This window comes from Phacochoerus africanus, chromosome 10 (genome assembly GCF_016906955.1).
Source record: "Phacochoerus africanus isolate WHEZ1 chromosome 10, ROS_Pafr_v1, whole genome shotgun sequence".
In the NCBI taxonomy this organism is placed as follows: domain Eukaryota; kingdom Metazoa; phylum Chordata; class Mammalia; order Artiodactyla; family Suidae; genus Phacochoerus; species Phacochoerus africanus.
This window is the reverse complement of record NC_062553.1, coordinates 4,934,764-4,952,459: the sequence shown is the minus strand read 5'-3', so window position 1 is coordinate 4,952,459 and position 17,696 is coordinate 4,934,764. Positions and strand designations below refer to the sequence as shown.

At 51.8% G+C, this 17,696-nt stretch overlaps 1 protein-coding gene across 3 annotated transcripts in view; it reads right to left on the bottom strand.

Moving 5' to 3' along the window:
• EVC2 (EvC ciliary complex subunit 2) overlaps positions 1–17,696 on the bottom strand; it is a 129,947-nt gene that overhangs the window by 40,628 nt on the left and 71,623 nt on the right. For all 3 annotated transcript variants that reach the window (XM_047798747.1, XM_047798746.1, XM_047798748.1), the window contains 5 exons: positions 16,674–16,913; positions 13,522–13,697; positions 9,850–10,009; positions 4,959–5,413; positions 631–835 (listed from right to left, as the gene is read on the bottom strand). In XM_047798747.1, the coding sequence (XP_047654703.1) occupies positions 631–835; positions 4,959–5,413; positions 9,850–10,009; positions 13,522–13,697; positions 16,674–16,913 (1,236 nt within the window). The remainder of the gene's footprint in view (positions 1–630; positions 836–4,958; positions 5,414–9,849; positions 10,010–13,521; positions 13,698–16,673; positions 16,914–17,696) is intronic.

Genomic DNA, 17,696 nt, shown 5'->3' with positions numbered 1-17,696 from the left:
AGGAACTCAGAGCACAACACAGGGATGAGGGGCCCAGGACAGGAGGCGGAAAGGGCCCCTCGGGATGGGGGTCTCAGGGAGGGTCTCACCTTGACTGGTCAACAGGAGGCTCCCAGCAAACCTGCACTCAAGAGTTGCCTCCTCCGTGGCACAGAACAGGTGCCCACTCCAGGCCTCTGTCAATCATCATATCCCACGAGGCCCAGGATGAGAGATGCCCTTCTCCCCACACACCTGAGCTGAGGTGAGCATCCCTCTCGTGTCACTTATAGAAGTACCCCGAGGGTCACTGGCTGTGGCTGAGGGAGGGCACAGGAGGATGTGCAACCAACCCCTCGGGCCAAGTGGCTCCTGTGGCCTAGAGCAAGGCCCAGGAAAGGGGCGTGGCTGTGAGTCCTGAGCGGCCGAGACTCCTGGCCCCTGGTGGACAGGGCCGAGCCCAGGTACCCGTGTGTCCACTACAGAACTTGAGAGGGTGCCAGGAACAGCCGATGCTCCTGTGGCCACAGAGGAGAGCGCGGGAGAGCTTGCACTGAGCTGAGCTGAGGTTGGCAGTCGGGCCACGTCAGCCTCCGGAAGAGGCCCCGCCCCCACCCGCGACCATGAGAGGCCCCCAGATGCCTGGCGTACCTGCAGCTCAGGGGCGGCCAGGGCCTGGTCCAATTTCAGGAACTCTGCTTCTCGCCAAGCCGTCTGAAAAGCCTGCAGCAGGACTCGGGCCCGGATCTGGGGGAGGGCCAAGCTCCTGTCCATCTGAGCGAAGCAGCCGTGAACTTCCTGCCTCATCCTGAGCAGCTCCTCTTCAGACAGGGAGAGGGGGGAGGAGCAGAGCTGCCTGGTAAAGCAAGGACAGCTAGATGTTCCCACGCAGAGAGAACGGGGGTCGGGGCGGGGGGGGGGGTGGTGCTGGAAGTGGGAACGCTGAAAATTCAAAGCTCAAAGTCCATTAAACCCATGTCTGGGAAAAAACCACCATCTCCTCAATCAGGTATCCATTCCACAAGTATTTCTAGAGCACCGAACATGTTATGTGGGACACAGCATCATATCGGAGCTAAGAATCCAGAATTGAATTAGGTGGGCCTGTGAGCATGTCTGGGAGGCGGCCATAGGCCTCCCCGTGCTCATGACCTTCAAGAGAACCTGCTCTGTCAGCCACAAGTGCCCTAACTCTTGCTACCTGTGAATGTGATCGTATATGGAGACAGGGCCTTTGCAGAGGCAATTAAGAAGCTAGGGAGTTCCCACTGTGGCTCAGTGGTAATGAACCCGACTAGTATCCATGAGATGCAGGTTCGATCCCTGGCCTCGCTCAGCAGGTTAAGGATTCGGCGTTGCCATGAGCTGTGGTGTAGGTCAAAGACGTGCCTCGAATAAGGCATTGCTGTGGCTCTGGCGTAGGCCATTAGCTGTAGCTCCGATTCGACCCCTTGCCCGGGAACCTCCATATGCTGTGGGTGTGGCCCTAAAAAGAAAGAAAAGAAAGAATTCTTCTTTTTTTTTTGTCTTTTCTAGGGCCACTCTCACAGCACGTGGAGGTTCACAGACTAGGGGTCGAATCGGAGCTGGAGCTGCCACCCTACACCAGAGCCACAGCAATGCCAGATCCGACCCACCTCTTTGACCTACACCACAGCTCATGGCAATGCCAGATCCTTAACCTGCTGAGCGAGGCCAGGGATCGAACCCGCCACCTCATGGTTCCTAGTTGGCTTCATTAACCACTGAGCCCCGACGGGAACTCCAAAAGAAGAATTTAAGTTATGTCGAGGTCATAGTTGAGTAGGTGGCCCTTAATCCACTATGACTGTTATCCTTTAAAGAAGAGAAGACAGACAGACAGACACACACACATACACACACACACACACATAAGGAAAAGGTCAGGTGACAGTGACGGGTCTGTCAGCCACAAGTGCCAAGGATGTTGGCAACACCAGAAGCTAAGAGAAAAGCAGGGACAGGTTCTCACCTGGAGCCTTCAGATGAGCAGGGCCCTGCCAGCCCCTTCATCGAGGCGTCTAACCTCCAGAACTGCGAGAACGGGTTTCTGCTGTAAGCCCCCCGAGTGGGGTGCTCGGCCACGGCGGCCTCCGGAAACAAAGACGTTTCCTGCATCCCCCCTGACCCTTTGCACAACTTGGTCCTGAATCCACAGATGAGGAAACTGAGGACCTTCCCCTCTGCCTCCCCCCGGGCAAGGCCCCCAGAGCCACTCTCCAGGGGAGAAGGGCCACAAGCTCACTTTCCTGCCTCTAGGGGGCCAGCGCTGGCCAATGAGATATTGGGGGACGTCTGCTGGGACCTCTGGACAGAATGTCCTTCCTGACCCAGGAGAGACCACCTGAAGGGGGCGTTCCTTCTCCTTCCTTGGGTGGTATGTGTCTGTTCACTGATCACGCAACAAAGACCCTCTGTACACAAACAGACGTGCTGGGTTATTCTGGCGAGGTGTGTTCACACTGAAACACGCCTGGAAACACGTGCATGGAATACGCTTTGTGGATGCTTTAAAATTCGGAAGTAACTACGGGACACTGCCGAGGGAGGCCAGGGCCAGGGTCGCCATGCTCAGATCTCAAGGCTCAGCTAGAAAGTTCTCTCAGGCAGACTGAAAATGACTGTCAGGCCCCAGCCAGAGCCGTCTGAAGGCCTGAGTCCACGTCTCGGGATGCCCCGATTTTTCTAAAGTGCTTCAGGAAACTGCAGCTGCTCCTGTCCTCACGGAGCCTCTCTGCCCATTGTTTGCTGCTTAGATGGAATCCCAGGTGAAAGGGACTCCAAAAAGAATCTGTGTCATTATTCTGGCCATCTTCAAACTCGATCAGACCTGAGTGGTCTGGCCTTACTCCTCCACGAGGCAGACATGGAGATAATACAGAAATGCGGGAGACAGGGTCTTTGGCCTCAAGGAATTTAAAATCCAGGCAGGAGTTTAGCCAAAAAAAAAAAAAAACACCCTCAAAATACGCATCCTTAATAATTCTCACTTGATCGGAGTAGGTTTAATGCAGCTCCATCTTGCTTGAAATCAGGACACTTAGACAAATATGTTTCAAAGCAATTGCGCACAACCATTTCTCCTTCTTGGCTCACAAATAAAGGCTGCAACCTTTTGGGTCTTAGAGAAGCAAAGTGCGTAAGCAGACTCATATTGCGTGTATTAATTAGTTGACCCTCTGTAACGCTTAGGAAAATCATAAAGGGTCTTCTGAGAGCAAAGTGAGATTTCTCTTCTCCTGTTGAGAGACTCCGTCCGCATTGGCGTTAGTAATACTCCCAGCAAAATGGAGCCAAATGAAGGCAACAAGAAGACCATCTGGTAACGGGAATGTCAACGCCAATCCACCCACTTTGAAGAGCCCGGAGCTGGTTGGAGGAGCAGAGAGACTTTGCTTGGATCTACACTGAGCTGAATAATTACAGCCGAGAACAACTCTCGAGAGTGAGAAGTGGCATTTAAGGATCTGATTTGTATGGGCCTGGAGAAGACAGCGTTCTTGTTTGTTCAATGAGACAAATACGAAGATTAGGAAAATAAATGAAGACAGAACCAGAAAAGAGGTGAGAAGGAGCCGAGATGTCACTTAATCTGAACCAGGCGACCCTCCTCTCTGCAAACACCTGGGACCCCCCATCCTCCGGGGCAGCAAAGTGGTCCCCGGGGAAGAGCGCTGAGAGGAGGAGGCACGGCCAGGAGGGCAAACTCAGTATAGGGCAACCGAAAGACCCTGAGGACTGGATCCTGGATAGTACCATTGAGTCCTGGAATCAAAATGGGAACATTTGCTTCCCGATTTCTTATAAAATGTTTTATTCACTTTTCACAACCCAATAGTATCACGTGCTTGCTGAAAGCACCCTGAATGACTTAGTCATCCCATGTTACAGGCAAGCACGATGAGGCTCAGAGAGGTTAAGTACCTTGCCTACACAGAGGGTTGGTGGTAGTGCTGGGATTTAAACCAGGTTTTCCAGTCTATACTGCCCACATTCCATTCCCCTCTGTAGCCCCATACAGGCCATGTTTGAGGCTCCTCCAGTTTCCAACCTGATGCGCCAGCCCCAAGCAGCTGCCAGAGCTCTGTTGGTGTCTATTACACAACTGAAGGCCCCTGTGGGGCCACAGTGAATGTCAGTCTGCACAAAGTGGTGGCAAGTGCTGCAGGGCCATAGAGGACTGCGAACCCTGGCCCCGCTGGAATCTGTCTTCAACTTGTCCTCATTGCTTGCAAAGCCCTCCAATGTCTTTAAAGCCAGAACTGGTGCAAATTACCCATTATTTTATAGTTGCGGCACCAAGAATGTTGGCCGGCTGTGGCCTGTGACATCCTGTCCACAGGTGGCTGTCATCCACGGATCTTGTCCTTAGTGACCCAAGGCGCCAGGTGCAGACACGGTGCAGGGCGCTGCAAGGCCTGTGCTCCCTGACGTCTGACACCGGAGGGCCTGGCATGGCCTAACCACACATACCCTCCCACTCTGCTCCTGTGGACACGATCCCCTTGTCAAGCAACACAGCTCATCTGGGGACCAGATGCTCAATCCTGAGCAGTGGGTTTCAGCTCCCTGCCAGCCTGTGCAATGATGCAAACAAGCCCCTCCCATCCCCCCACGGGAACCAGGCGGGGGGGCAACTCATCCTCTTATTACTACAAAGCGTGCCTCCCCCAGGCCCTGGTTGTTTGCTCTGCAACCCCCAGTGGCCCTGGGGGTCGGGGGGAAGCAGGGCCCCCCTACCCAGGCTGTGAGTCTAAGTGACTAATAAGCTGCTGGCCAATGTCAGGTGTCACGTGGTCAGACATCCCGTAACCAGGGGGCCAAATCCCCTCCCCCCACCAACGGGCAGAGAGGAGGCAATAAAAACACACAGGGATTGGATCCTGCGTGGCTGTGGCTGGGAACCTCCATATGCCATGGGCGTGGCCCTCAAGGGACAAAAAACCCAATTAACTCACCCGAAGATCAGGTGCTCCCAGTGTCTCAGCTCCGCCTGCTCCTCGGTGGAGGCCTCCAGGGCGTCATCCTTCAGTCTCTGCCTCACGCTCTGGATGCCCTCCTGGCCCCGGTCCCTCTCCTCGCCCTCCAGCCGCTCGGCCCGGGCTGCCAGGTCCCTGCTGTGCTCCTCCAGGATGGGCTGCAGGAAGAGCCAGGGCACCCCGAGCTTGAGCAGCTCCTGGGTCATGGCTGAGTTCTGCAGCCGCCGCAGCTCCTCGGTGGCTTTCTCGGACAGCGACAGGGTCAGGGCCCTGAGCTCATCCAGGGCAGCCTGGTCCAGGCGCTCCTGCAGCTCCTCCAGGGCGGCGCTGTGTTCGGCCACCAGGCTGCGCCACTGGCCCAGGTACTGGCCGGCATCCTCGGCCGCTCCCAGGGCCTCACCGATGGACAGCTGCTCCTTCCGCTGCTCCTTGTGCTGGCAGGAATTCCAGAGGGAAAATTAAAGGGGGACAGGAGTCAGTGCAGAGACAAAAACACTGGGAACTGGTGGCAACAGAGTCAACAGTCCTTTTCCCATCAATCTCCCATCCAGCAAATGAGTCTTAAAAAAAAAGAAAAGTAAAAGAGATTTTTAAAGGCCGATGGGCACTGCCAAAGTAGCAGCAGAGGAGAACTGAACCAATGGCACGGGAACTTTGAAGGAACGCTTTGATCTTCTCAAACCTACGAAGATTTTTATGCAACTAGGCTATAATGGGAGAGAAATACCAGAAGTGTGTTCAGAGTTGGAAGGACTGTGCATTTCTCCCCATCTGCAAGCCTTAAATAAGAGAGGAAATTACTATTAAGACTCTACCTTCTTCTTTATTTTTTAGGGCCACACCCAAAGCATATGAAAGTTCCCAGGCTAGGGGTGGAATTGGAGCTGCAGCTGCTGGCCTACACCACCGCCACAGCAGCACGGGATCTGAGCCGCGTCTGTGACCTACACCACAGCTCACGGCAATGCCGGATCCTTAACCCTCTGAGCGAGGCCAGGGATCAAGCCCACATCCTCACGGATACTAGTCGGGTTCGTTACCCCTGAGCCACAACAGGAGCGCCAGGACTCTCTTCTTAACACTTTCTCCCCGAGGGAGAGGGGTGTGTGACCTGGTTGATCTTTCATAAAATGCAATCACCTTCTACTAATTTGTTTCCCGAAAGATCCAGGACTTCTTTTTTCCATCTCCTTCACTCGGGTATAATATTCTCTCTTGCTCTCTCCTCCTGGACTAGACAAAATTTGCCTCTGTCTCCATGAACCGCAATACCCCTAAGACGAGGGCGGCCAAGGTGGTAATTCCAAGGCGAGAGTCAGGGGCAGAATTTGGGCAAAGCAAAAGGCGGAACCGCCTCATCCCCACAGGCTTTTAGCAAGGCCTCTTCTGTTTGAGCTTGCATGGTTTTTAAATGAATGAATACCTTTAATCATTGTCCCCCTACCCCCCAAAATGTAGTGAAAATTTCGTTGGTCCAAGATTGGATGAACACGTTTTGATTGAATAGGTAAAGCCCAAGAGACAGACCACCTGGGTTCCAATCCGGGCGCCTCCACCTGCAAGCTGAGCCACCCCAACCCAGTGTCGGCCCTCTCTGGGCCTCTACGTCCTAATCGGTGAAATGGGGGCAATCTTAGGAATCACTTTACGGAGCAGTTGTGAGGATTCCGTGAGCGTAACGCATGTGCAGCTCTTACAGGAGAGCCGCACGCAGGGTTGGCATCAATGAGCGGCTACTATTATCATTTACCATGTCCGGGGCACATAGGACCTGCAAGTCCAGATGTTATAAGGAAAACACCCTGAGATATCTGGGAAATTACCATATGAGGAAGTCACAGGAAGGCCTTTTAAGGAAGAAGAACCAAGAGAGACCTGAAGGATGAGGTCCCACGTCAGGTGGATTAAGATGGGGGAAGGATAGTTCTGGGAGAAAGTGCAGCAGGTGAAAAGGCTGAGGAATGGGAAAGCGGATGTCCACAGGGATATAGAGACACGTCCACAGGGACGTGTAGCCATGTAGGCTGAGAGGTCTGGCCAGGTGCGCAGAGATGTCTGGCCATGTGCGCCAAGATATCTGGCCAGGTGCACAGAGATGCCTGGCCTTGTGCGCAGAGACATACAGTGATGTGCAGAGACATAGAGAGATGTGTACCAAGTTGTTATCCACAGTAGCACAGCTGCAGACAGTAGGGTTCTATGTTGCATAAGCATGACTTGTGTGTGTGTGTGTGTGTGTGTGTGTGTGCGCGTGCTTTTAGGGCCGCCCCCTTGGCATATGGACGTTCCCAGTCGAGGAGTCTAATAGGAGCTGCAGCTGCCGGCCTACACCACAGTCACAGCAACACAGGATCCAAGCCCCATCTGCCACCTACACTACAGCTCACAGCAATGCCAGGTCTTAACCCAATGAGCAAGGCCAGGGATCGATCCTGCATCCTCAGGGATCCTGTGCCACATGGGAATTCCAAATATGACTTTTGTTCCTGGGTCCAGGAGACCAGAGAGCGTCAATTCCTTCATCTACAAATATGGGCTGAGCCCCTACAATGCATCCTCAGCACTGGGGCTACACCACAAACCTTTGCCTGGGGGAGCAGCATTCCGACCTGTGCCACTCACAAGGTTTATCCAAAGCAGCTGTAACAAACACTCTTCACAGCAGAGTTCTGGAATCTGTTCATCCACCCTTCCAGACCCCAACCTTGCACCAGCCCAGACCATCAGAGAATGTGGTCTTGGGCCCCCTTGTTTGGATCCTTGAGCCAAATGAGATGGAGGAGGTGAGGCTGAAGAAGGGGCGGAGTTCACAGGGTGAGGTGAGAATCATGGCTTTCAGTTGCGCCCAACACTTGATAAGAAAAACGCAGAGTTTCTATGCATCAAATTAAGTGTTTCTGATTCCCCTTCCCTCTGGAATGGTACCAGACAACCATCGATGCCACCCTGACATCCCATTTCCTCCGAACCTGTCCTTGCTCCCGTGCTATGGGCACAGTGTCATCGGTTCTGATCCGACCAAACGCTAGAGCCTCCCGTGCGCCCGCACCCTGGGGGTCCCCCAGATCTCACGCTGCTCCCGTGAGCTTCCTAAATCCCAGATCGGATCTTCCTCTCCTCCTGGAAACTTGGATGAGGGTTAAGCCCGGCACACGGCCCTCACTGATGTGGTGCTGCTTCCAGGGCCTGCCTCCTCCCGCCCTCCCTACACCCAGCTCTCACGTTCTCAGAGCTCCCACGACAGCTGTGCACCCTTCACCTTGGGACAAGATGCCTCTCTACTGCCTGCCATGTCCCTCCCACCTTGTATGCATCAAACGCTCCTCTGTCCCCTGGGACTCCTGCAGCACCTGCTCTGTGCAGCGGTCCCCAGGAGAGTGACTTCCTCACGGTGCCACTAGAGCGTGAAGGGAGCATGTCGTAATGCATTTCTGTGGCTGCAGGTTGGCCTGTCCCCTCCCGAGGTGGGCACACAGCCGGGCAGGTTGGTGTCAAGGACAAGGCTTGGGCCCCAGACAATCCCATGTCTGCCGCTCACTAACTATTTGACCTTGACCTCATTCCTTAATGCTGTGATCTGAAAGTTTGTGCTCCCCCATCATTCATGTGTTGAAACCTAACACGAGATGTGATGAAGTGATGGTGTTGGGAGAGGGAGCCTTCCCGAGGTGCTTAGGTCATGAGGGTGGAGCCCCCTGAATGGGATTAGCGCCCTGACAAAGAGGCCCCACACCCACTCCCCAAACCCCCTCCCCGCGTCACCCTGGGAAGACACAGTGAGAAGTCTGTCATCGCAGCCAGAAGGCCTTCACCAGAACGCGACCTTGCTGGCCCCCAGATCGTGAACTTCCAGTCTCCAGTGCTGTGCCATAGAAATTTTTGTTTTTGGTTTTTTTTAGGGCCACACCTGCAGGATATGGAAGTTCCTGGGCTGGGGTTCAAATCAGAGCTGCAGGTGCCAGCCTACGCCACAGCCACAGCAATACCGGGTTCGAGCCGTGTCTTTGACCTATGTCGCACCTTGCAGCAACACCAGACACTTAAGCCACTGAGTGGGGCCAGCGATCAAACCCACATCTTCATGAATTCTAGTCAGATTCCTAACTGCTGAGCCACAACGGGAACTCCAAATTTTTCTTCCTTTTTTTTTGTCTTTTTGCCTTTTCTTGGGCTGCTCCCGCGGCATATGGAGGTTCCCAGGCTAGGGGTTGAATTGAAGCTGTAGCCGCCGGCCTACGCCAGAGCCACAGCAATGCAGGATCCAAGCTGTGTCTGCGACCTACACCACAGCTCACAGCACCGCTGGATCCTTAACCCACTGAGCAAGGCCAGGGATCGAACCCACAACCTCATGTTCCTAGTTGGATTCATTAAACCACTGCGCCACGACGGGAACTCCCCAAATTTTTGTTCTTTATAAGCCACCCAGTCTGTGGTATTTTGTTACAGCAACTCAAACAGATCACAACCCTTAAGCCTTCTCAGCCTCAATGTCTTCATTATGTAAAAAAAAGAGAAAAACAGTAGCATCTACCTTCTAAGGTTAATATAAGGATTAGCACAATGCTAAGTAAATAATCATTAAATATTGTAGCCCCCATCGTTGTCAGCACTCACTGGAGCCAGCACTGCTATTCCCTTGCCATGGCAGACATCACTAATCGACCACAACCCTCAGCTTTGCCGAGCTCGGTAGGACCCGCAGAAGCCTGGACACAGCATTCCTCAAAGTCACTACCAATCAACCGCAGATGGCACATCATGATGCCTGCCCAGTTGGCTCTCCAATCCTAGCCCTCTGATGGCAACGTCAGGTTTGGAACCCAGCACTCGGTTATGCAAAGAAGAAACAGCAAAATTCCTTATGTACCTTTTGCAGCATCTCTCGTCGTCTCTTAGTTATTAGTTTCTGGTGGAGTTTTTTCTTTTCCTGCTTTAAGTCATTGTCCAACTTCTGCTTTATAGAAAAGACTTCTGTCTGAACCCGCTCCAACAGCACCTCCATCTGATCTTCATCCAGGTAGCCTGCTCTGGATGGAAAAGATGGAGAGTTAGTTAATGCGCCATCCAAACTCACCTGTAGCCTGCCTGTGTTGTGGCTGAATGTTTATCTCCACGTTAGTTTGGTTTGAATCAGAGAAATCTTTACCCTTAGAAGGAGCAGGAGAACAGAACAGACAGCTCAGCAAAGACATTACTAAAACGCAAGAAGGGGGAGTTCCCAGTGTGGCTCAGCAGTAAGGAACCCGACTAGTATCCATGAGGACACGGGTTCAATCCCTGGCCTTGCTCAGTGGGTGAAGGATCTGGCATTGCCGTGCGCTGTGGTGTAGGTTGCAGATGCAGCTCAGATCTCGTGTTGCTGTGGCTGTGGTGGAGGCCGGCAACTGCAGCTCCGATTCAACCCCTAGCCTGGGAACTTCCATGTGCCGTGAGGGCGGCCCTAAAAAGACAAACGAAATTAACTTAAGAAAATAAAATGCAGGAAGGGTAAGGTCAGCATTTTTAGATATTAGAAAGCTCAACACCAAGAGAGAAGTAATCTGATGGGGCAAGCGTTCTCACGGGGATCAACACTCAAGGGGGTCACCGTGGCACAGACGGAATCTTCCAAGAGGAGACGGTGGATCAGGAACTCCTGGTGACAGGGACAGCACAGGCAAAGTCCAAGAAGCAAATGTGGGGAAAACTCGGTGTGATGGTCAAAGTCTGGTGTCAACGTGACCAGCCAGGACCCCCAGACTGAAGATCGCTGCCGAGTGTGTCTGTGGGGGTGTTTGCAGGTGAGATGAGCATCTGAGCATCAGGAAAGCCGAGGACCCTCCCCAGGGGCGGGAGGCATCACCCAGTCCCTTGAGCGAGTGAAGAGAACAGAAGGTGGAGGAATAGGATTTGCCTTTTGTTCCCGCCTCCCTGTGAGCTGGACCATCTTGTCTCCTCTTTGCTGCCCCTCGGCTGGGATTTACATCACTGGCTCCCCTGGTTCTCAGGCCTTTGGACTCGGACTGAGTCACCCCCTCTGGCTGTCCTGGGGCTCCAGCCTGCAAATGGCACACTGTGGGACTTTTCCTCACACATGCTGGTGCTGTTTCCCTGTTTTCACCATCCCTGCTACCATCCCTGTCTGTCCGCATCCCTCGGCTGGACCCTCTGCTTGGCACCTGATAGAGTCTCCCTCCATGGAAGCATCTCAAAGGAATGAAATAGGTGACTGATACACGCTCCGGAAATCCGAGTCAGTGCCAGGCGTTGCAAACCCTATTTAAAAACCAGAGGTAGGAATTCTCATTGCAGCTGAGTGGGTTAAGAACCTGACTAGTATCCATGAGGATGCTGGTTTGGTCCCTGGCCTCACTCCGTGGGTTAAGGATCCGGCGTGTCTGTGGCTGTGGTGTAGGCTGGCAGCTGTAGCTCTGATTTGACCCCTAGCCTGGGAACTTCCATGTGCTGTGGGTGCATCCCTAAAAAAGTGACCAAAAAAAAGAGAAAGAAAACAAAGACATCTCCTCATGACAAGTTGAAAATGGTTTCAATAAAAAACTATTTAAAAAAATCGGAGGTAAATTACACTTTCCTGGTAATGGCTCCCAACAGGACAACCAGCTGTCGGATGCTTCAGTTCACAGCAAGGAGCTGTTTCTTTCACTCGAGTGAAAATAAAGCAGGAATGCCAAGTCAGCTGCAGCGACAAGTTCATTAGCATCTTTGGGTGGGAAGTGTTCACATAATTTGCACCTTTTATAATCCTCATTAAATAGGGCCTGAGGGCTGCAAAGTCCTAATACAACTACCTACCTAGTAGAACCAATACACAAACCTACAGCTTTGCCCTAAGAAAGCCAACCTTATCGTCATGGCCCCGTTCTTTTTCCAACTTATAACCTAAAAAGAATGTTTCATTGTTTACAATGACGCCTCTCAAAGACTGGCTGAGAAGAAGAGCTATCAAGGGTCCAGAGGCTGCAGTGATGAGCACTGCGTCAGCATCATTCACCCGACCAGCTGGTACCCAAGGGCTGCCGAAAAAAAACACCGAGAATCCAAGATGAGCATCTGCATCTTCACACTTAACTCCAAAGGTCAAAACATGGAAGCAACCTAAGCACCATCAACAGAGGAATGGATAAAGATGTGGTATATACATACAATGGAATACTATTCAGCCATGAAAAAGAATAAAGTCATGCCATCTGCAGCAACATGGATGGACCCAGAGATTATCATACTGAGTGAAGTAAGTCAGAAAGAAAAAGACAAATGTCATATGATATCACTTATGGGTGGAATCTAAAATATGGCACAAATGAACCTATCTACAAATCAGAAACAGACTCACAGGCATAGAGAACAGACTTGTGGTTGCCAAGGAGGAGGGGGAAAGGAGTGGGATGGACGGGGAGTTTGAGGTTGTTAGATGCAAACCATTACATTTAAAATGGATAAGCAGGAGTTCCTGCTGTGGCACAGTGGAAACAAATCTGACTAGGAACCACAAAGTTGTGCGTTTGATCTCTGGCCTCACTCAGTGGGTTAAGGATCTGCTGTTGCCGTGAGCTGTGGTATAGGTCGAAGATGTGGCTCGGATCCCGTGTTGCTGTGTCTGTGGTGTAGGCCGATGGCTGCAGCTCCGATTGGACCCCTAGCCTGGGAACCTCCACGACACGGGCACGGTCCTAGAAAAAGAATGTGTGTGTGTGTGCACGCGTGCGCATTCTGGGTCACTTTGCTGTACAGCAAAAATTGGCACAACACTGTAAATCAACTCTCCTGTAATTAAAAAAAGAAAGACACAAGGGGAAGGATCCTTCCAAAGAACACGTGGACGTGTAACCGAATCACTGTGCTGTACACCTGAAACTAACACGACCCTGTAAATCGACCACACCTCAAAAATAACAACAAAAAGAGAAAAACAATAAAACAAAAAACAAAGGCGAATGCGAGCACCAGCAGGGTCCCAGCCCTCAAGGTGAAGAGGGCGGTCTCACGGCCCAGGTCCTGCCGGCCTCCACCCTGGCTTCTCAGTGCACTTCTGGGGACCAGCTTTGCAGTAACCCAGGGAGGGGATGGGGCGCTGCATCAAGACTGGCCACGAGCCGGTGCTTACTGAGGCTGAGGATGGGTGCCCGGTGGGTCACTGTATTGCTGTCTTGACCACTAGGTCTGTTTTTAAGATGCCGTAATGCAAAGGATTCTTGCAGCGAGGGAATTCTTTATTATTTTTCATTTTTATTAAAGTTTAGCTGATTACAGAGCCGGTGTTGCCATGGCTGTGGCGGAGGCTGGTACCTGCAGCTCCGATTTGACCCCTGCCTGGCCTGGGAACGTCCAGATGCTGCAGGTGCGGCCCGCAGAAGAAACACTAAGCAAATGAATAAAAATGCATGGAGATGCCTAATTTTAAAAAAAGAGAGAAGGCAAAGAAACAAGTCGTGGAGCAGCCAGTGCATATTCAGGGAAGGAACAGCAGTAGCTGATCTCTGGGGAGGATGTCGGGACAGGGCCGTTTGTTGGCATCACTTTGGGTGGTTTGGGGTTTTACCTCTCGTGTTTCTGGATGAGGAGGCTCAGCTGAGCAGAAGCAGTGCTCAGCAGACCTTGTACTCGGGTCTCTAAGGACTGTAGGCTCTGCACCAGGTACTCCCTGTGGCCGAATCTTTTACTTAGATGGTATCTCTTACTAGCCTGGAAAAAGTCCATCAGCTCTTCTATATGCTCCTGTTAAAAAAAATTTGAAAAAAAAATGCCTCATTAAAAATTAGAGAACATTCTTTCTGGTCATTTAAAATACTACATTTTTTCCCAAAGCTATTACGCGAGTATCGAAGCTCTGGGGTTAACACCTTAAACGTCTCTGCCCTGAGCAAAGACTTAGAAGAAGACTACATGCTAATTAGAAATGAAGGCTTTCGGAGTTCCTGCCACCATGGCTCAGCGGTTAACAAACCCAACTGGTATCCATGAGGACGCGGGTTCCATCCCTGGACTTGCTCAGTGTGTTAAGGATCCGGCATTGCCTTGAGCTGTACTGCAGGTTGCAGATGTGGCTTGGATCCTGCGTTGCTGTGGCTGTGGTGTAGGCTGGCGGTTGCAGCTCCGATTTGACCCCTTAGCCTGGGAACTTCTATGTGCTGCAGGTGTGACCCTAAAAAAGCGAAAAAAAAAAAGGCTTTGACAAGCGCATTAGAGACCCAGATGATAGAGTTACCGAGTGACCGGAACGACTGTGCTGCCCTAGAAATGGAATGTACATTCCAGCCAGGGGTTCGTCACCCATGCCCACATCCACCCCTATGGGCTTCCGCAAACACAGCACCAGGACAGGTGCTGAAGTTCTGGGCTAAACCAGCCACCAGCTCTGACCCCCAGAACACCCACACTCCTGGAAGACACGAGTTGAGCCTGGTCACAGAGTAGCACAAGTTCTTATAATCTACAAAATGCATAAAACCGCAAGCAAGCATGTGCAAGTAATAATAGCCCAGCACACAGCAGGTGATTCTTCTGGGCTTGGCACTGGACCCAGAGTGCTTCTCATCTTTTGTAATGTAATCTAGGGCAAGGATGCTATTATTCCCATTTCACAGGTGAGGAAACTGAGTCCACATCACATGGCTGGTAAATGACAGAGCCGGGTTTGAATTCAGCCATCTCATTCCAGGGCCTGTGCTCGAACTTCCTAAAAGGCTGCTTCCAAAATCTAGCCTTGACCAGTAGCAGAGTCATGAGACCATCAGTAATTAAAGCAGCAGTAATTAGACCCATGGTAATTAAACATCAGCCTCCGTGCATTACCCCATGGACTGGCTCGGCTGTGTTTTTTGCCTCTGGTGAAATATTGTCCACACAACGGATTACCCGAAAAGATGGGTAACTTTCTTCAACAAGAAACAGATGCTGCCACGGACAGCCTCCTTTCCACGCAAAAGCTGTAACGTCTCCAGTTCTGACACCTGAGACTTTGCACTCTCCAGACGGTGCAAAGCAGGAGGGTCAACTGGATATGGCAACAGCCAGCTTCTCCCCAAGAGCTCCTGGCAGCAGAATCAATGCAGCAGGGACAGTGCAGCGATAATTCTCTCCTCCGGGGAGCTGGATCACGTGCGCTGGCGACCCGAGCCCTGGATGCCAGGAAGCTCACGGTCGATGTCCTGAAACACCAACGTATCTGTGCTGTGGGATGACCAGCACGGCTGTTATTTTTGGTCCCCAGAATTACTACCAATAACACGTCTTCTTTCCAACACAGAGAGTCAGCCACTGCCCATCAAGAGGAGTAAGTCGAGCAAAATCTGTTAAGTGACACCTGAGAGACGCCACAGGGTCGGAACACCTGGCCAGGAATATGATAGAATTCTGACTTTCTCTTTTTCCTTTTTTAGGGCCACATCCGCAGCATTTGGAAGTTCCTGGGCTACGGGCTGAATCAGAGCTGCAGCTGTGGGTCTACACCACAGCCCCAGCAACAATGGATCTGAGCCGTATCTGCAACAGCTGGTGGCAAGACCAGGTCATCGACTCACTGATCGGGGCCAGGGATCAAACCCGCATCCTCTTGGATACTATGTCAGGTTCTTATCCCACTGAGCCACAGTGGAAACTCCACTAACTTGATTTACTCTCCTGACGTTTTAGTGTGAAAAGCCTGGAGCAAAATGGAAATGCCGGCTGGCCTCTTGAAGCCGGGTGCCTTTTAAGAGTGGCCCTCTCTTCCCAAAAGGCTGTCTGGTCTCCTCGTGGGATGGGCCTGCTCTGTCGCAGTCCTTATACGTGGGGCCAGTAACAGGACCAGAAATCTGGCGCTTTAGTGCAGCTCCTTATTTCACTGTGTGTGTGCAGGCGGGCCCCACAAGAAACAGCGACAGGCTCACGTAAGCGAATGTCACAGCCATCTCGGAATGTATTCAGTCTGGATTAATGACATTCACGCTCAAGCTTACAGGCAAAAATACATACAAATTCACCCAAGCATATTGAGACGGAGATCACAAACCCTAGGCATGCATCAAGAAACACAAGTGGAGTTCCCGCCATGGCACAGTGGGTTAAGAATTCGACTGCAGCGGCTCGGGTTGCTGTGGACATGCAAGTTCCATCCCTGGCCTGGTGCAGCGGGTTAAGGGATCTGGGGTGGCCACAGCTACGGTGGCGCTCACAGCTGCAGCTTGGATTCCATCTCTGGTTCGGGAACTTCCATATGCTGCAGGTGCATCCATAAAAACCACAACAAAAAACCGTGCACGCACACACCTATGTATATGCATTTATATTTTTAACTGTGATTTATATATAGAGAGAACCTATATTGTGCCAAGCACTGGCTTTCCATGAATTAGACCCTAAAGCTCCATCTCTCCCCTTTTGGTGTGGGGACTCTATTACCCCATTTTATAGGTGGGGAAACGGAGGCTCGCACAAGCTGAGCAATGGGCTGAAATTCACCGAGCTGAGGGTGGTGGAACTGGCATGCACGTCCAGGTGCGCCTGAGCCCAAGGTCTGTGCATCAAGCCAGCACTGGCCCCGTTTACTGGAAACTCACCCCCACATCAAGAGGCTGAAGGAAGACAGGGTTTGTTCCCTGGCACACGGTGCAAAAGAAGAGTCAGGACTCGGCTCGAGGAGAGGAGCAATTGACGGAAACGGTTCAGGAAAATGACTCCTTCATCAGAGGGAGTCTCATTTGAGGCATTTACCTGTATTTTAGAGTAATCTTGCAGCAGCATTTTCGCTGCCTCTGGTTTCAGTTCCCCTTTGAAAATGGCACTTTGGATCTGAGTAAAAAAGATACTGTGCAGCTCGCTCCTCTGGAAGATGGCCAGCTGCCTGTGGGCCTTGGCAAAGTCTTCTTCCTGCTGCAGAGCAAGGGACCTCCTCAGGTGCTCCTGCTCCAGGCCGTGGAGGGTCCGCAGGAGGCTGCTGCACTCAGCGGCGGACTGCAGAGGGGAGAGGGGACATGGGGCTGGTGACACAGCTGATGGGCATGCAAGGCACCCGCGTGCAAACACATACACACGCATGGGTACCCACATACATACATGTACACATAGCACACAGCAATGATGCACATACAGGCACGCACACGCGCACACGCACGCACACATGTACCACCAACACACACATACATACAAACACGCATGCATAATGCATACAAATGCACACAGCAACAAATGATGCAGACACACACATGCACAAAGAAACAGGTACACACAATGCACATACAGCCATACACATACATGCAGTGAACACACATGCGCATGTACACACACATACACGCACACACAGCACACAGTTACACCACATGCACTCAGCAATAATGCACACACAGACACACATACACAGGCACACCCATGCACGTGTACAACACATGTACACACAGCACACATACTTATACCACATACACAGTGCAGAGACATGCACAGCAATAACGCACATACATGCACATGTACACACACGTACACACAGCACACATACATGCATCACCTACACACACAGGCACATAAATGCGTACAACAAAGGATCCACACACATGCACAAAGATACAGGCACACAAAACACATGTACACACAGTCATACCCACAGTGTACACACAAGCACACACGCGCACAAGCACGTGTGTGCACACCCACATGGAACACACACACACGGGACATTTCCCTAAACTCTGGGAAATGCTGTTGCAGCCTGTCTTCCCTGTTATCTTTGTATTTCCAGAACCT